Below are 16,789 nucleotides of genomic sequence, written 5' to 3'. Positions count from 1 at the left end.
CTAACACAGTGAAACCCCGTCTCTATTAAAAATACAAAAAATTAGCTGGGTCTGGTGGTGGGTGCCTGTAATCCCAGCTACTTGGGAGGCTGAGGCAGGAGAACGGCGTGAACCCGGGAGGTAGAGCTTGCAGTGAGCCAAGATCACACCACTGCACTCCAGCCTGGGTGACAGAGAGAGACTATGTCTCAAAAAAAAAAAAAAAAAAAAGAGCCAGGCGTGGTGGCAGGCACCTATAATCCCAGTTACTCGGGAAGCTGAGGCAACAGAATTGCTCAAACCCAGGAGACGGAGGTTGCAGTGAGCCAGTATCACACCACTGCACTCCAGCCTGGGCAATAGAGGGAGACTCCATCTCAAAAACAAACAAACAAAAAAAACAAAAAAAAAGAGAGAGAAGAATATAGCACAATTATAAATTTCTAAGTAGGCCATCTTTCTATGAGTCTACCACATAAAGATCGTTAACATTTATTAGTAAAGATTAGAAGTTTACAATTTCAACAGGACTAAGTATGTTTATAAGATGTGTCGGGCATGGTGGCTCACGCATGTAATCCCAGCACTCTGGGAGGCCAAGGCGGGAGGAATAATCAACTGAGGTCAGGAGTTTGAGACCAGTCTGACCAATACAATGAAACCCCGTCTCTATTAAAAATACAAACATTAGCTGGGCATGGTGGCACGCGCCTATAATCCCAGCTACTCGGGAGGGTGAGACAGGAGGATCACTTGAATCCAGGAGGTGGAGGTTGCAGTGAGACTGCACCACTGCACTACAGCCTGGGCAACAAGAGTGAAAGTCGGTCAAAAAAAAAAAAAAAAAAGGCCGGGCATGGTGGCTGACGCCTGTAATCCTAACACTTTGGGAGGCCAAGGTGGTTGGATCATCTGGTCAGGAGTTCGAGACTAGCCTAACCAACATGGTGAAACTACTTAAAATACAAAAATTAGCTGGCGTGGTGTCAGGCGCCTGTAATTCCAGCTATTCAGGAGGCTGAGGCAGAATTGCTTGAGCCTGGGAGGCGGAGGTTGCAGTGAGCCGAGATCGTGCCATTGCACTCCTGCCTGGGCGACAGACTCCGTCTCAAAACAAAACAAAAAAAGTGTCTACTTCAGTCCTCAAAGGGGTGATTATATCCATCAAATACCTAAAAGATCAACAATTAACATGAATCTTCAGTCTCAGAGTCTGTAGTAAGCACTGAAAGGGAAACAATTTTTATAGCTAAACCTACCAAAAAACCCAAGGAGAATAAAAATGACATGGAGCTTTTAAAGTTTGTCACAGGAAGCAACTAGGAGACATAAAGATAGATACTGGTTCTCACATTCTCATTTCCTTAAGCAGCTTCTCTCACCCACTTTAATTCCTTGCTACCAAAAAGAATGAACAATTTTTTTTATGAGACACGGTGCTGCTCTGTTGCCCAGACTGGAGTGCAGTGGTATGATCACGGCTCACTGTAGCCTTGACCTCCTGGGTTCAAGCAAACCCTCCCATCTCAGCCTCTTGAGTAGCAGAGACTACCGGCCGGTGCCACCACACTTGGCGAAAAATGAGCAATCTTAACTGCAAAGTTTATATGCATAAGGTCAAACATTTGCAATTAATTAAATTAATGGGCCGGTCATGGTGGCTCACGCCTGCAATCCCACCACTTTGGGAGGCTGAGGAGGGCGGATCACTTGAGGTCAGGAGCTCAAGACCAGGCTGGCCAACATGGTGAAACCCTGTCTCTACCAAAAAATACAAAAATGAGCTGGGCGTGGTGGTGCATGCCTGTAGTCCCAGCTACTTGGGAGGCTGAGGCACAAGAACCACTTGAACCCGGGAAGCAGAGGTTGCAGTGAGCCGAGACCACACCACTGCATTCCAGCCTGGACAACAGGGTGAGACTGTGTCAGAAAATATTAATTAATTAATGGAATAAAGGGAAAATACATGTAAACTTCCTGCAGACATATTTTTACTCAATACATCAGGAAAAACAAAGATTAATACAGCCCTAATCACTTATATAACTTATTGAAATTTTGCAGTACAGGAATTTTTGCTTACCTGCCATACACCCACAATTGCATTGGCTACTAATATGAGTAAAATTACAAAAGGTTCTACAAAGGCTGTAATTGTTTCTTCACCTTCTTCAAACCAAGCCAAAACCTGGAAGAGAAACGGCACATTAGAATTTGTGTCTTTTTAGGCTTAATGTCATTTTTTAAAAAAGTGGCTAGCACTGGCCGAGCATGGTGGCTCAGGCCTGTAATCCCAGAACATTGGGAGGCCGAGGCAGGCAGATCACCTGAGGTCAAGAGTTTCAGACCAACCTGCCCAACATGGCGAAACCCCATCTCTACTAAAAATACAAAAAATTAGCCGGGCATGGTGGTGGGTGCCTGTAATCCCAGCTACCGAGGAGGCTGAGGCAAGAGAATCACTTGAACCTGGGGAGGCGGTGGTTGCAGTGAGCCAAGGTCATGCCATTGCACTCCAGCCTGGGCAACAAGAGCGAAAACGCAAAAAAAAAAAAAAAAAAAAAAAGTGGCTAGCACTAAAGGGATTATGATAGACAAAATCTATTTTCTTTCTCTAGAAACAAATGGTAGCAAAATGCAATTATATAAACAACCGGCTATATCTTGTTCATAACAATTATTCGAAGTCAAGACTATACTTCAGCTGGGCACAGTGGCTCACACCTGTAATCCCAACACTCTGGGAGGCTGAGGCGGGCAATCACCTAAGGTCAGGAGTTCCAGACCAGCCTGGCCAACATGGCAAAACCCCTTCTCTACTAAAAACACAAAAAAATTACCTGGGCATGGTGGTGCGTGTCAGTAATCCCAGCTACTGGGGAGGCTGAGGCAAGAGAATCACTTGTACCCAGGAGGCAGAGGTGGCAGTGAGCCGAGATCGTGCCATTGCACTCCAGCCTGGGCAACAAAGCAAGACTCGGTCTCAAAAAACAACAGAAAAAAGCTGGGTGCGGTGGTTCACCCCTGTAATCCCAGCACTTTGGGAGGCCAAGCCAGGGGGATCCACCTGGGGTCAGGAGCTGGAGACCAGCCTGATCAACATGAAGAAACCCTATCAATACTAAAATTACAAAATTAGCGGGGTATGGTGGTGCATGCCTATAATCCCAGTTACTCAGGAGGCTGAGGCAGGAGAATCACTTGAATCCAGGAGGCAGAGGTTGCGGTGAGCCAAGATCGCACCATTGCACTCCAGCCTGGGCAACAAGAGCGAAACTCAAAAAACAAACAAACAAAAAACTATACTTAGCTGGGTGTGGTGGCTCAAGTCTGTAATCCCAACACTTTGGGAGGCCGAGGCAAGTAGATCACCTGAGGTCAGGAGTTCAAGACCAGCCTGGCCAACAAGGTGAAACCACCTCTACTAGAAACACAAAAAATTAGCCAGGTGTGGTGGTGCACACTTGTAGACCTATCTAGTTGAGAAGTTGAGGCAGGAGAATCCCTTGAACCTGGGAGGCAAAGGTTGCAGTGAGCTGAGATCGCACCACTGCACACCAGCCTGGGTGTCAGAGCAAGACTCAGTCTCAAAAAAACAACTACATTTCTTAAAAATACCTTATCTTCTGATGTAATAATTCCATTTTAGAATCCAAATAAAATCTGGGGAGAGGGAATAAATTCCATTCATTTTATATGTATCTATTTAGAAAAAATAAAACTTCAATTCTTGATTAAAGTAAAAGGTGATCATCTAAGTCATGTTCATTTGGTTATTATTCATATTAAGTAATATCCATGTGACATAAATTCACAGTATAAACAACCTGATCATTGACTTAAATTTTAGAGCATATATAAACTGTTAATTCTAGGCCAGGAACAGTGGCTTATGTCTGTAATCCCAGCACTTTGGGAAGTCAAGGCAGGAGGATCGTTTCATGCCAGGAGCTTGAGACCAGCCTGGGCAACATACTGAGACCCTCATCTCTATAAAAGAAACAAAAAACCAGTTAATTCCCTATTTATTTTTAGTGGTACTACTGAAGGCTGTTTCAGAACCACAAAGCTGTTGGGAGATCCGAAGTGTATTTTGTAGATTATCTTCCATAAGACATCTATACAGCAACACAGCACTTCAGAGATAACTTAAGTCCAAAAATGTAACTGGTCACAGAGCACTGCCCCAAGAAAAAGGGGCAGACGATTAAACTTTTAGCTCACACAACTATAACCTTGTTAAGATTTAAAAACCACAGAGTAAGAGTCACATTGCACTTCTCAATCCAACAACTATAAATGTGGTAAAAAGAGAGAACCCACCACAATGAATACTAAGAATAATGAATATGGTAAAGAGTGGTCTATGTGGTTAAAAATTTTAAAACCTCTTTTTGTGGAAACTTACCAATCCAGAAACAATGTTAACCATATCTAATGATTTAATCTTGGAGGTCGAATTTTTTTTTAATTAAAAAAAATTGCTTAAAATGTTTGCATATTTCACAATAACATCTTCTTTAAAAGATCTACTCAGTAAATCATGAAAGCACTCCTCCAAATGATTTATGGCAATAATGAATCCAAATGACTCATTAGAAGAAGGTAACCATGAATAAGAAATATCTGAGCAGGACAAAAAAACAAAAACAAAAACAGGAGGCACCAGGACCAACCAAGTCCTGACAGATGCCAATCACCACCAACGTCCATTAAGCTAGGGCAAGAGAAAATCAGAATGAGTATGATAAATGTTACTGTATGCTCTCAACAGGGCGTTCTAGTGTTAAGGCCAGGAATAATGCCAGAATGAAAACTTCTCTAGGAAGTTATAAATTTTGATAGATGCAGGATCACAGCTGCTCTGATATTAGACTTTCAAACATTTGCCAAGGAGAGCATATCAGAAATAAGAAACTTTAATTCGCTCTTGGGGGAGAAAAATCACTCAACTTGAAGAGTAACTATGACCTTTCCAAAAGGTCAGTGAGGCATTAGCAACTGTAAGATAAGCTTCACACCTTGTTAAAGTGGGTATGAATTTCCCTCTTGGCAGTAAAGCCTGGGGAACAAACTTAAAGCAATATCCCCTGTCAGCTAGAGCAAAGGGAAAGACAATAGCAAGCAGTGATGGGACTGTCAGAGCAAATCTCTGCTTTAAAATATTACAGGCCAAAATGAAGAACAAGCGTATCAGATTATGTTGGGCAGTCCTTCACAGTTCTGTTCTATTGGTAAGAAAACCTCTTGCCTTGTATAAGGAGAAAGAGGACTGCTGACAAAAGAATCCACGAGACTGGGAGGGAGATGGGGTAAGAGAAAGGGGACGAAAACTGGATGAGTGACATTACTGAAATGCAAGATCCCTTACTGCAGTATTATAGCACTGGAGTAATGTGAGTTCATAATTATGGTTTGCCAGAAGTTATACAAAGTATATTTATACAAGGAACTGGGAAAACGTTTCTAAAAATCTTGACAATAGGCTGAATATAAAGAATTATCTGTTTCAAGCCAGGTGCGGTGGCTCACACCTGTAATCACAGCACTTTGGGAGGCTGAGGTGGACAGATTACCTGAGGTCAGGAGTTCAAGACCAGCCTGACCAACAGGGCAAAACCCCATCTCTACTAAAACACAAAAAATTAGCGAGGTGTTGTGGCGGATGCCTGTAATCCCAGCTACTGGGGAAGCTGAGACAGGAGAATCGCTTGAACCCGGGAGGCAGAGGTTACTGAGAGCCGAGATCACGCCATTTCTCTCCAGCCTGGCTGACAAGAGCAAAACTCCATCTCAAAAGGGGAAAAAAAAGAATTATCTGTTTCATCTGGGTGAGGTGGCTCATGCCTATAATCCCAATGTTTTGGGAAAATCTTTAGAGGCCAGGAATTGGAGACTAGCTTGAGTAACATAGCGAGACCCTATCTCTATAAAAAAAAATTTTTTTTAATTAGTTGGGCATAGCAGGGCATACCTGTAAGTCCTCACTACTCGGGAAGATTGCTTGAAACCAGGAGTTTGCAGTTATAATGGGCGATGATCGTGCCACTACTACATTCCAGCCTAGGTGACAGAGTAAGACTTCGTCTCAAAAAAAAAAAAAAAAAAAAAAAAAAGACAAAGAAAGCATGATGGCTCACACCTATAGTCCCACCTATTTGGGAGGCTCAAGAATCAGGCTTCAGCCCATGTGTCTGAGGCTGCAGTGAGCTATAATCACACCACTGCATTCCTCCGCTGGGTGACAGAAGACCCTATTTCCAGGAAAACAGAAAATTTTAAGCAATGTGTAAAAAGGATTATCTGGGCTGGGTGAGGTGGCTCATGTCTGTAATCCCAGCACTTTGGGAAGCTGAGGCAGGCGGATCATCTAAGGCCAAGAGTTGGAGACCAGCCTGGTCAACATGGAGAAACTCCGTCTCTACGTGGTGGCGCATGCCTGTAATCCCAGCTACTCGGGAGGCTGAGGCAGGAGAATCACTTGAACCTGAGAGGTAGAGGTTGCAGTGAGCTGAGATTGCACCACTGCACTCCAGTTCTGGGTGACAGAGCGGGACTCCGTCTCAAAAAAAAGACAGCAAAAAGGTAACAAGCTTCATGAACAGCAGCAAAGAAAAGTGAAACAGAAGACCACTGCCCCATAGTTTTAGACATAAACAGTGTTCCTTCTTCCCTTTGCTTTGTGCTAAATACAATAATACCTGTCTTCTGGGACTTACATCAAACAAGTTCAGTGCTTCAAATATGCCAGTATTATTCAAGGTAACCATTTGCTAATGAACACTCAACTACTTTAAACTGCTTAAAATAGAGTAGGGATAGAGTATCCTCCAATTATTATCTACAAGATTAATCTCTGTACAGCACTGAAATACTGTACAACACTCTGTACTGCATTATACTTCTGATAACTATAATAAAGCAATTTTTTTTTTCTTTGAGATGGAGTCTCACTTTGTTGCTCAGGTTGGAGTGCAGTGGCGCAATCTCGGCTCACTGCAACCTCCGCCTCTCGGGCTCAAGTGATTCTCCTGCCTCAGCCTCCTGAGTAGCTGGGACTACAGGCACCCACCACCATGCCTGGCTAATTTTTGTATTTTTAGTACAGGCAGGGTTTCACCATGTTGGCCAGGCTGGTCTCGAACTCCTGACCTCAAATGATCCACCCACCTCGGCCTCCCAAAGCGCTGGGATTACAGGCATGAGCCACTGCACCCGGCCAAATAAAGCAAATTTTAATCCAAGGTAAAAAGCACGTTCTGCTGTAAACTGGAAGACAGTCATGATGTTGTGACTCAGATATCTATACACTGTGATAACAGGAAGAGCTCTTAGTATCATAAAAAGAAAATGAAAGAAAAAAGTGCTTAAAAAAATCGTAAGCACATTTTGCTCCTAGTATTCTCAGAAACTTGTACTGTGCCTTTGGGCCCTCAAACAATTGCTCAATAAATGAAGAAATTTACATCAAGTTTTTTTTTTTAAAAAAAGAGGAAATGGAAATTAAACATTTCAAAAAAGATACAAAGAATTACCAATAAATGTTACGATAATTTCTGGGGGGGAACAATTCTTTCAGTCATTAATAAAATGCGAAAAAATAAAAAGTATGAATTAGAACTCATTCTCTTCTGATCCAGATATAAAGCTATGTAAAAACATTCAATGTTTGCAGGCATGAGAAAACAATCTTCTTTTAAAAAAGTACTCTATTAAATCCACCTTTCAAACCATTAAGAAAAGCTCTAAATAAACTAGTTAAACCAATCAGTAATTTGCCCTTCTTATCCCATTTTTAAAATCAAAAATTAAAAGAAACAGAAGAAAATTAAAATCACTACAAATCCAGTATCAAATACTTTGAGTATTTTCTTCTGAGAAATTACAGTAAAAAGGTCTCATATATTTTCAGAAAATTCTACTGAAACAAACTCACCCAAATATTTGTGACATCAAAAGCACTAACTTAGGCCAGGCGCAGTGGCTCATGCCTGTCATCCCAGCACTTTGGAAGGCTGAGGGGGGGCAGATCACCTGAGGTCAGGAGTTCGAGACCAGCCTGGCCAACAAAGGGGAAACCCTGTCTCTACTAAAAATACAAAAATTACCTGGGCATGGTGGTGGACACCTGTAATCCCAGCTACTCAGGAGGCTGAGGCAAGAGATTCACTTCAACCCAGGAGGTGGAGGTTGCAGTGAGCCGAGATTGCGCCACTGTGCTCCAGCCCGGGCAACAAGAGTGAGACTCTGTCTACGTATTTAAAAAAAAAAAAAAAAAAAAGCACTAACTCTAAAAAATAAGGTACTTTTCAAGGGGGTCTAGTAGCAAGAAAAAAGACACACACATGCAAATGGTCAAATGTAACGTAAAGGCTGAGAAGTGCCATAGCCTAGAAAGTTTTATTAGCATTTTAGGGTCAATCTAAGTAGCTGACATGGGAAATGAGGGTGGAAGGTAGAGAAACCTATGCAAGTTATTACCATATTAATTATGACTTTATGATTTAAACAGATGGGAGTGAGACCAACATGGCCTTAATGCCTACCTCCTTCAGGTCTTTTCGCTAATGTCACCTTCAAGGACTTCCCTGACCACCCAATTTGAAAACTGTACCCCCTTTCACATGCTCTGATAATCCGAACCCCCTTGTTTTATTTTTCTCAACAGTATTACCCTCCAGCTAGGGCTCCCTCTCCGTTTTATTCACTACTGTACTCCCAGTGTCTGTGACAGGTGCTCAATAAATATCTTAACAAAGCAGGAAGAGAGAAAAGGGCAGGCTTTCCAGTCAAGCAACCATATGATGTGTTACATTTAGAGCAAAGTTGGTAATCAAGAAGAGAATGAAAAGATAAAGTGAATGATGGCGGGGGGTCTTGAATGTCAAATTAAGCAATTTCTAATGTTCCTATGCACTGGGAGATGAAGCTTACTTCTTTCAATCCAAGTGACCGTTTCAAAAAAACACTTTGGCCAATATTACAAATTAAACTAGATCCCTACAGGTCACAAGCATAAAACATTAATGCAGCTTCCTATTTTATGCCACAGCAAAATATTACTATAGTTAACAATTTACTACTTAGATATTTGAAATCACCAATATTCTTTTTAATATGAGCATGACTTGATGATGCATGATGTATATAAGAATCCCTAGTCACTTCTCCAAAAAAACCTGAATAGTCTACCATGTTTTTTCTGTTACATCAATAGGAATAAACAAACTGATACAAAAGAGTCAGGGCTCTTTCTTTTAAAAGATAGACTGGAGGAATGAAACACTAAAGACAATGTAGCGGCACTACCCAACCCCACATGAAGAAAATCAACACAACAGGTCTTATATCTGCAATTCCTTGATCAAACAAACCAAAGCAAATTAATTCTATAGAAGTACTCTCGAAACACTTATTCTTTTGCTATTTACCAACTCATAAAATAAAAATGTAACATAGTTCATTTCCTGAGCAGTAACTCCACAGTTACCAAAAAGGAACTCAAATTTCAACTCCAAAATATAGCTCTATAATGCTCCAAAAAGCCAAGGTCCTACCTTATTAAAAAAATTAAAGCATTTATTTTAAAACCTGCTTGAAATGCCTACAAACTAAAAGCCTCTAATTACTTCAAAGTAAAAAACAAACAAAACCCACACACATCATTAATTTAAAATGCTAATATAAAATCAAACTGGCCACTCAAAAGAGAGACCCAATGCAACCTCAATAGTAACACCAGTAGCGTGGTTTCCTATACTGCTTCAACTTGTAACACACAGAATTCAATAAAACTGTATTTTGCTTCTGGCTCGTATATGTCAGCTGATTAACTTCTAAGAAGTTCCCAATGACCTTATCGGATCCCATTATTTAACTGCCAATGCTATTTCAGAATTATGTACCCAGTTAAATACAAATCTTACACTACCTCCAAATGTATCATTTATTTTGCCCCATGACAATGTATTGATAAACTACAGTTAATCAAACAGCTCTACTCATTTCCCTTAATTGGTAAAACAGCAGCCATTTTCTGGGGGAACATTTTTTAATCAAGGAGAAACATTATGTCAGAGGTACACTGTGATTGACTCACAATGCTGAATGGTTTGCTATGTAAGTCCCCATTTTAATCAATGAAAACCACAGAAAAGGTTCTTGGGGACTGAATTATTAATGGCTACACACCACTTGGCTAATATGGCCTAATACAGTCTCACAGCAGGATTTACATAAAAATTATTCCAAAAATTTATTTCCTGCTGCCACTATCTACTTAAAAGATGGGTATAAATTTAATCTTTTCCTCATCTGAACTAGATAAATGCCCACTGCTTTATTTTGTTCTCAAAATAGCCCTCTATGGTATGGTTGTCACAAAGACTGAGGCTGATCCCTGGGACCTGCATATACAAGTATGTACAAAACCGAAACCGTGAAGTTTTGTCAATTTTGTTTTAACTAGAAAGAAGTACTACACTGGGTGAATTTCACTTATTGTGGTTTTTGTAATACTGTAATTCAAGAATAAAAGGCATCTCATGCTACTAGGATTAGGAACATCTGTGTCCTATTCATGATTATTCTTAGGAAAACTACCAAGCAGTCTACTGCCCAAGGAAAAAAAATGCAACAAAAAATTAATACCGAACATTTAAAAAAAAGTTAAAAACCTAGAAATATACTTGCCACCCCAACACCTTTTTTCTGCTGTAGTTCTTTGCATTTCACTAGTTTCTTAGCAACCGTATAGCACTCAAGTGGGTAAGCACACACAGAACAAGAAAAAACACCATGCTGGTTTTTTTCCTTTAAGATCTAAAACCAACTGTACCTTGTTACTGTACCTTGTAAAGAAACCTTGTTCTTCCAACCTAAGAATCACTTAAGACAGGGGTCCAATTTAGATAAATATACCACCCTAAAGGTCAGTGACCAAATTTGGTCAACAAGGGTGCCATCACAGCCGTCATCATTCTTGTCACCGTCAGGAACAACTGTCACCTTGCCATTACCAGGAAGGGAAAGCAACTGGAATATTCCTTTTGTAAGTTCTATTTACAGACTACAAAGAGTCCAACATCATCTTAGTATGATCTTACAACACGGTAACAATGGAAGAACCCAAAACATTAAAGGCTTCCCAGTGAAGAACTTTTTGATATTAAAAGCTGATAAACCACAAGAATTTGTAAGACCATGCCACACTCTGGGACAACTCCTAATTGCATTATAAATGTCAGGCATCTATTTTCTGAATATTAATGGCTTCAAGTGTTTTGTTCGTAATTTTAAAATGCCCAGATTGTTTTTAAACATGGAGACACAGCTTGTAACTCCCAATATGTTTTCACCCAATGGACACCATTTGTTTTCTGATTTATCTATGGAATACTTTCACCTTTCTGGGGGAAAGAAAATAAATTTTTTCATACTTACAAAAGATATACATGCTGCCAGTAATAAAATCCTAACTAGCAAGTCTTCAAACTGCTCAATCACAAGTTCCAGCAAGGTTTTTCCTGTAAGAAACAAACACATGTGTTGTAGCTGTCATCTTACCATCAGCACACCAAAAGAGGGAAAAAAAAATGTTAAGATTACCTTCTTCAGCCGGTAACTCTGTAGAATGTAGAAATTCGCCAGGCAATGTGTCAAGAGGGAGGTTAAAAAAAAAGAGAGAGACATTTTAGCACTCCGTCTTTCTAAAAAGAACTGCTACAATTCTAAGCATCAGTATCTTCAAAACACAGACCTAGCTATAGGAATATCCAATTTTTTTTAGCAGAAGGTATACTACAAACATATCTCAAGAAAGCATGCACTCTTTGTAATCAATGGCCTGAGGTCTAGCCCTAAGCGTGAAATCACTTAGGGCTCCTGAACCGAGGAGTGGTTTCAGCGATGTCATCACTTCTGCCAGATGTGTAACTGGGTAGGACAAGAACGGTCAGAGGCTTTCCAACGACCTCGACGCCTCATAAATCGGCAGGGGACGAGAAAACGTCTTGCCGGGCTCAACCCAGCTGCAGGAGCCTCGTCCCTCCCTCCACCGGGACCGGCTGCTGCTGGAGAGAAGCCTCCGAGCCTTGCGCGCCGAGAAGATCCAGGGCCCGAGACGTGAGGAGGTCCAAGGGAGGCGAGGCGAGGCGAGACCCGCAGCCCCTTTCTCCCCTGCGGGGCCGCCGCGCCGGCCCGACCCTCCGCCCGCAGCCGTCGGCGGGCGCGGAGCCGAAGCCCACGAGGTGGAGCCCGGTCAGCCATCTTCCCTGGCTCTCCGGGCCGCACCGGGCCCCTGTAGCCGAACGCCCGGCACCTACCGTTGGAGCCCCATCTCTCCTTGAGCTTCTTGACCTGCTCCAGGCTCAGCCCCGTACTCTCGTTGACGCCGAAGTGGCCCAGCACCTCCTCTACCGTCTTTGTGTGCGCGTTCTCCATGGCTTCGGAGGCCCGGCCGGCCTCGCCTCCCGTCCCCGCGGCCTCCTCGCCTCCGCCTCGCACTCCGGCCGCGGGCTCGTGCCACCCCGGGAGCCCAGGCGCGGACGGGCGCTCCCCTCCTCCTCCTGCGGCCGCTTCCGCCTCGCCGGGCGCTGAATCACCCCGCGCCCCCTCCCCCAGACAACCGCCCCTCGCGAGGCCCCGAGCTCCGCAGGGCGGGTGGGGGGCTCCTGACCCTCCCTCCCCTCGCAGAAGGGAGGGCCTCCCTCGCCCTCAGCCGCCCGCGGGGAGCGCAGGCCGCGGCCCCCGAGCCCCCTCCCCGTTCTCTTGAGGCGATCAGAGGCCCCGCCCGGGCCGGAGGAGGGGGCGCCCGGCCGACCTCCGAGGGCGGAACGCGGCAAGGGAGGCGAGCCGGCGGGGCGGTGCGCGGCAGCGCTCGACCGGGTCCCTCAGCTCCGCACGCACGACAGCGGCGGAGGAAACTGCGGCGAAGGAGAAGGAGGTGGCGTCGGGGACGGCTCCGCGGCGGCTGCTCTAATAGCATTTATCGGCCGCTGCCTCCCCTCTCGCCGCCGCCGCGGCATGTGGACGCCGCTCATTGGCCGAGAGCGCCCAGCGCGGCGCGGGCGGCGCGGCCCCGCCCCCTCCCCCCGGCTCCCTCCTCCCGCGCGCCTGGCGCCCACGCTGCCGCGCAGGCCCCGCCCCCTCCCGCGCGCCGCCCCTAGGAACCCGGATCGAGGCCGCGCGCGCCGCGGTCCCGGGGTTGGCGGAGGGGGAGCCGGGGTCCCTCCTAGCTGCGTGCGGTTCTCTGGCCCACCCACCTGCGGACGCAGGGTGGGGCGCTCACAGTGCGCTCGCTGCTTTGGGGCCGGTGGGCGGATGGTTGGAAGGCGAGGCCGAGGAGCTTGGAGCGCGGTCCACGCGGGGCGTCCTCGAGGCGCGCTCGGGCTGGTTGGTGTCCTTGGCTCGCCTCCTCGCCCTCGGTCGCCCGGGCTGCGCTCTGCATCCTAATCTGTCTCCTTCGGAGCCCCCCTCAGGAACCAAGGGGAGGAATTCCGCAGTTCCCTTCCTACACAACCCAAATCCTTCATCTGTCTCCTCGGGAACACCGCATCCCACACCCCCTGCCGCCAGCTCCTTCGCACGCCAGCCCCGATTCTACCCCAGCGGGTTCTGGGCCCTGACGAGGGAACCCCCCTCGCGGGGGGGGAGGGAGAAGAGTTGATTTTATTATTAATAGCTCACGCAGCGCTTGTTAGGTGTCTGCAGGGCAGTCACAGGTCACACCGCTGGAGCTGCCACACAGCAGCTAGACTTGGGCTAGGAGGTGCTTCGCTGTGGCTTTCAGATGAAGGCCGGTTCATAGACTCACTTCCCTCGACAGGAGAAAAGGGGACTTGAATCCAAAGCCTGCTGTTAAGCCACGGATGATTTGCTCTGCTTGGAAGGACGAAACGCAGGTCACAGCGAGATAAAGGGAATTTTGCCAATATAAATTAGCTACATTACTTAACAAGGGGATGGGAAATTGCATGGAATTCATGAACAAAACATTAATATATTCGCTTCACAAAGAAGAGCAGCTTTCTTCAGGGAGTAGGTTGCAGAATGAAGCATTTAGTCCACTTTTGTGTTTAGCAATAATACACCATCCACATGAGCAAAAGCAGAGCAGAAAAATCACCTCAGTTGTCTCAAGTGGCTAGGCTTCAGGACTTAAGATAAATTCCTTCAACAGGTGCAAATTACAGTGCATCAGCAGCTGAAAAAAATGAGGCACGTCATGTCATTTAATTATTTCCAAGGAGTGGAGGTTGGCATGTAGTTTTGATTGATACTTGGAAAAGAAGCAACAAAACCCTACACGAAACAAACAAAAATTCTCCTGTATGGCAACGCACTGAGAGAAGCCAGGTGGAAACTGGTTAGGTCACAGGATCAAAGCCGCTTCAAGAGGGGCACATGACTGCACGGTGGGGGTGTGGTCATGGAGGGCTGGTTGTTGTTGCCCTCTGAGACCAGCTCCGCACCATTTCCTACCAATTCTTCTCCCTTACCTCTCTCTCTTTCAGGACCGATAGAAGACTGCAGGCAAGAGAAGGATGGTTTACCTTACTCAGTCTGGAAATTAGCTTAGGCATTTGATGTTGAATATTCTGTGCCACTGTCACTGCTTGGGGTTGTAAGCACCTCTGGTGCAATTATGAGCTTCTGGAGGAGTTCCTGACCCCAGCCTTTGTATGGAATGCTCTTCCCACAGATCTTCACTTGTGTCATTCTCTTTCTTTTCAAATTGCAGCTTACATGTCCCCTCCTCAGAGATGTCTTTGCTGTCTAAAGTGGCTACCTAGGCACAGTGGCTCACGTCTGTAATCCCAGCATTTTGGGAGGCTGAGGCAGGAGGATCCCTTGAGCTCAGGAGTTTGACACCAGCCTGGGCAATATATCGAGACTCCATCTCTACTAAAAAAAATAAAAAATAAAACAAAAATTAGCTGGGCGTGGTAGCCTGCGCCTTTAGTCCCAGTTACTCAGGAGGCTAAAGAGGGAGGATCGCTTGAACCCAGGAGGTCAAGACCAGTGATCTGTGATCACACCACTGCACTCCAGCCTGAGCAACAACAGAGTGAGACCCTGTCTCAAAAAAAAAAAAAAAAAAAAAAAAAATTAAAAAAAAGTGGCTACTCTCGGCAATTCACCTTCCATCACATTCTTCAGTTTTCTTCTTTTTTTTTTTTTTTTTTTTTGAGACGGAGTCTCGCTCTGCCGCCCAGGCTGGAGTGCAGTGGCCGGATCTCAGCTCACTGCAAGCTCCGCCTCCCGGGTTCACGCCATTCTCCTGCCTCAGCCTCCCCAGTAGCTGGGACTACAGGCGCCCGCCACCTCGCCCGGCTAGTTTTTTGTATTTCTTAGTAGAGACGGGGTTTCACCGTGTCAGCCAGGATGGTCTCGATCTCCTGACCTCGTGATCCGCCCGCCTCGGCCTCCCAAAGTGCTGGGATTACAGGCTTGAGCCACCGCGCCCGGCCTTTCTTCTTTTTTTTCTTCTTTGAGACAGAGACTCTGTCACCCAGGCTGGAGGACAGCAGCACAATCCCAGCTCACTGCAACCTCGGCCTCCTGGGTTCAAGCAGTTCTTCTGCCTCCACCCCCTAAGTAGCTGGGAATACAGGTGCACACCACCATGCCTGCCTAATTTTTCTATTTTTAGTAGAGACTGGGTTTCACTATGTTGGCCAGGCTGGCCTCGAACTCCCGACCTCAGGTAATCCACCTGCCTCGGCCTCTCAAAGTGCTGGGATTACAAGCATGAGCCACCGTGCCCAGTCAGTTTTCTTCAGAGTGCTTACTTGTGATGTTGTATTTTGGTTTAGCTGTTAACTGCCTGTCTCCTAGTGTCTCATGGAGCTCTAGGACAGAAGCTCCATAAGAACAGGGCCTTGTCCATCTTGTCCATCCTCAGTACAAAGAACAGTCTATGCTCCTTATTTATTAAATGCCTGCTGTTTGAATGAATGAATGAGTCCCACCATCCCTAGCCCATAAGCGACTTGCAAAGGGCCTCCCCCATAGGAGGGCCTCAGCAAATTTTCAGTGAACTCAAGTTCATTGATTTCCAATTTGTGAAATAAATTAGAGGGCCTCTCTGAACTACTTGCCTCATGAGAATGGCTGTGAAGTGTAGTCAGTTTAAAACAAACATACAAAAACAAAGCTAAACAGCATTACAGGTTTCTCAGAAAGGAGGAAGGTTCAAGTTCACATTGGTACTGTTACCACACTGCCATTGCCCTCCTAGACTGTTCTCCGCAAGCTTTCTATTTACTGGAGGCTGGAATACTCCCTTAAGCTGAAACTGTGATTTTAAGCCCAGAATTGGACCCCTTATACATCATCATAACAATTATGCTCTTGGTTCCTCAACCTGCTGGTGTCTCTGAAAGCTGTTGTTGATGGGTTGCCAAAATTTATCAGAAACGCAGTCTCCCAAAGGCAGAAATATCTACTTTCTTTCATGTAGAAATAAACTTGTGCTTAATTTATTTTATGCATCTTGTTATACTTGCTTCTTGTTAACAAGGGTTTTTAAAAGTAAGAATAGGTTTTAGAAATACTCTATTTTTCAGCAAGAATTGCAGGCACATTCAATCAATTGAGGACGGAGAGAAAACAGAAACTGATTCAGAAAGATGGATGATTTGATCAAAGAACTTCAAAGGCATTAATAAAGGAGGACATTAGCTGCTAAAAGGCAAGCTGGTTTAAAAAGCAAGTTAGACAGAAATGGACAGTGGAAATGAGTGACTTGTAAAAGAGGCCCCAGCCAACTTCCCAGTGCTGTAAAGCAGTGGAGATTGCAAAAGGCAGT

The 16,789-nt window shown here is 44.9% G+C and overlaps 1 protein-coding gene across 40 annotated transcripts in view; it reads right to left on the bottom strand.

Annotated features, from left to right (window-relative positions):
• The window catches only part of ATP2A2 (ATPase sarcoplasmic/endoplasmic reticulum Ca2+ transporting 2), a 72,775-nt gene extending 59,158 nt beyond the window's left edge, over positions 1-13,617 (bottom strand). For 3 of the 40 annotated variants that reach the window (XR_013401385.1, XM_077955017.1, XM_077955010.1), the window contains exons 1-5: positions 12,862-12,959; positions 12,303-12,446; positions 11,587-11,604; positions 11,422-11,504; positions 2,063-2,167 (exon numbers count right to left, since the gene is read on the bottom strand). Coding sequence is in view for 18 of the 40 variants with exons in the window: in XM_077955017.1 (XP_077811143.1) it covers positions 2,063-2,167; positions 11,422-11,504; positions 11,587-11,604; positions 12,303-12,420 (324 nt within the window). In the remaining 22 variants the exon portion in view is untranslated. The other 37 variants (XM_077955009.1, XM_077955011.1, XM_077955005.1 and 34 more) reach the window with 22 other exon arrangements.
• Between the last annotated feature and the right edge of the window lie 3,172 nt (positions 13,618-16,789).

The sequence above is a fragment of the Macaca mulatta genome, chromosome 11, assembly GCF_049350105.2.
Source record: "Macaca mulatta isolate MMU2019108-1 chromosome 11, T2T-MMU8v2.0, whole genome shotgun sequence".
Taxonomy (NCBI): Eukaryota; Metazoa; Chordata; class Mammalia; order Primates; family Cercopithecidae; genus Macaca; species Macaca mulatta.
This window is presented reverse-complemented; position numbering and strand designations above follow the sequence as displayed.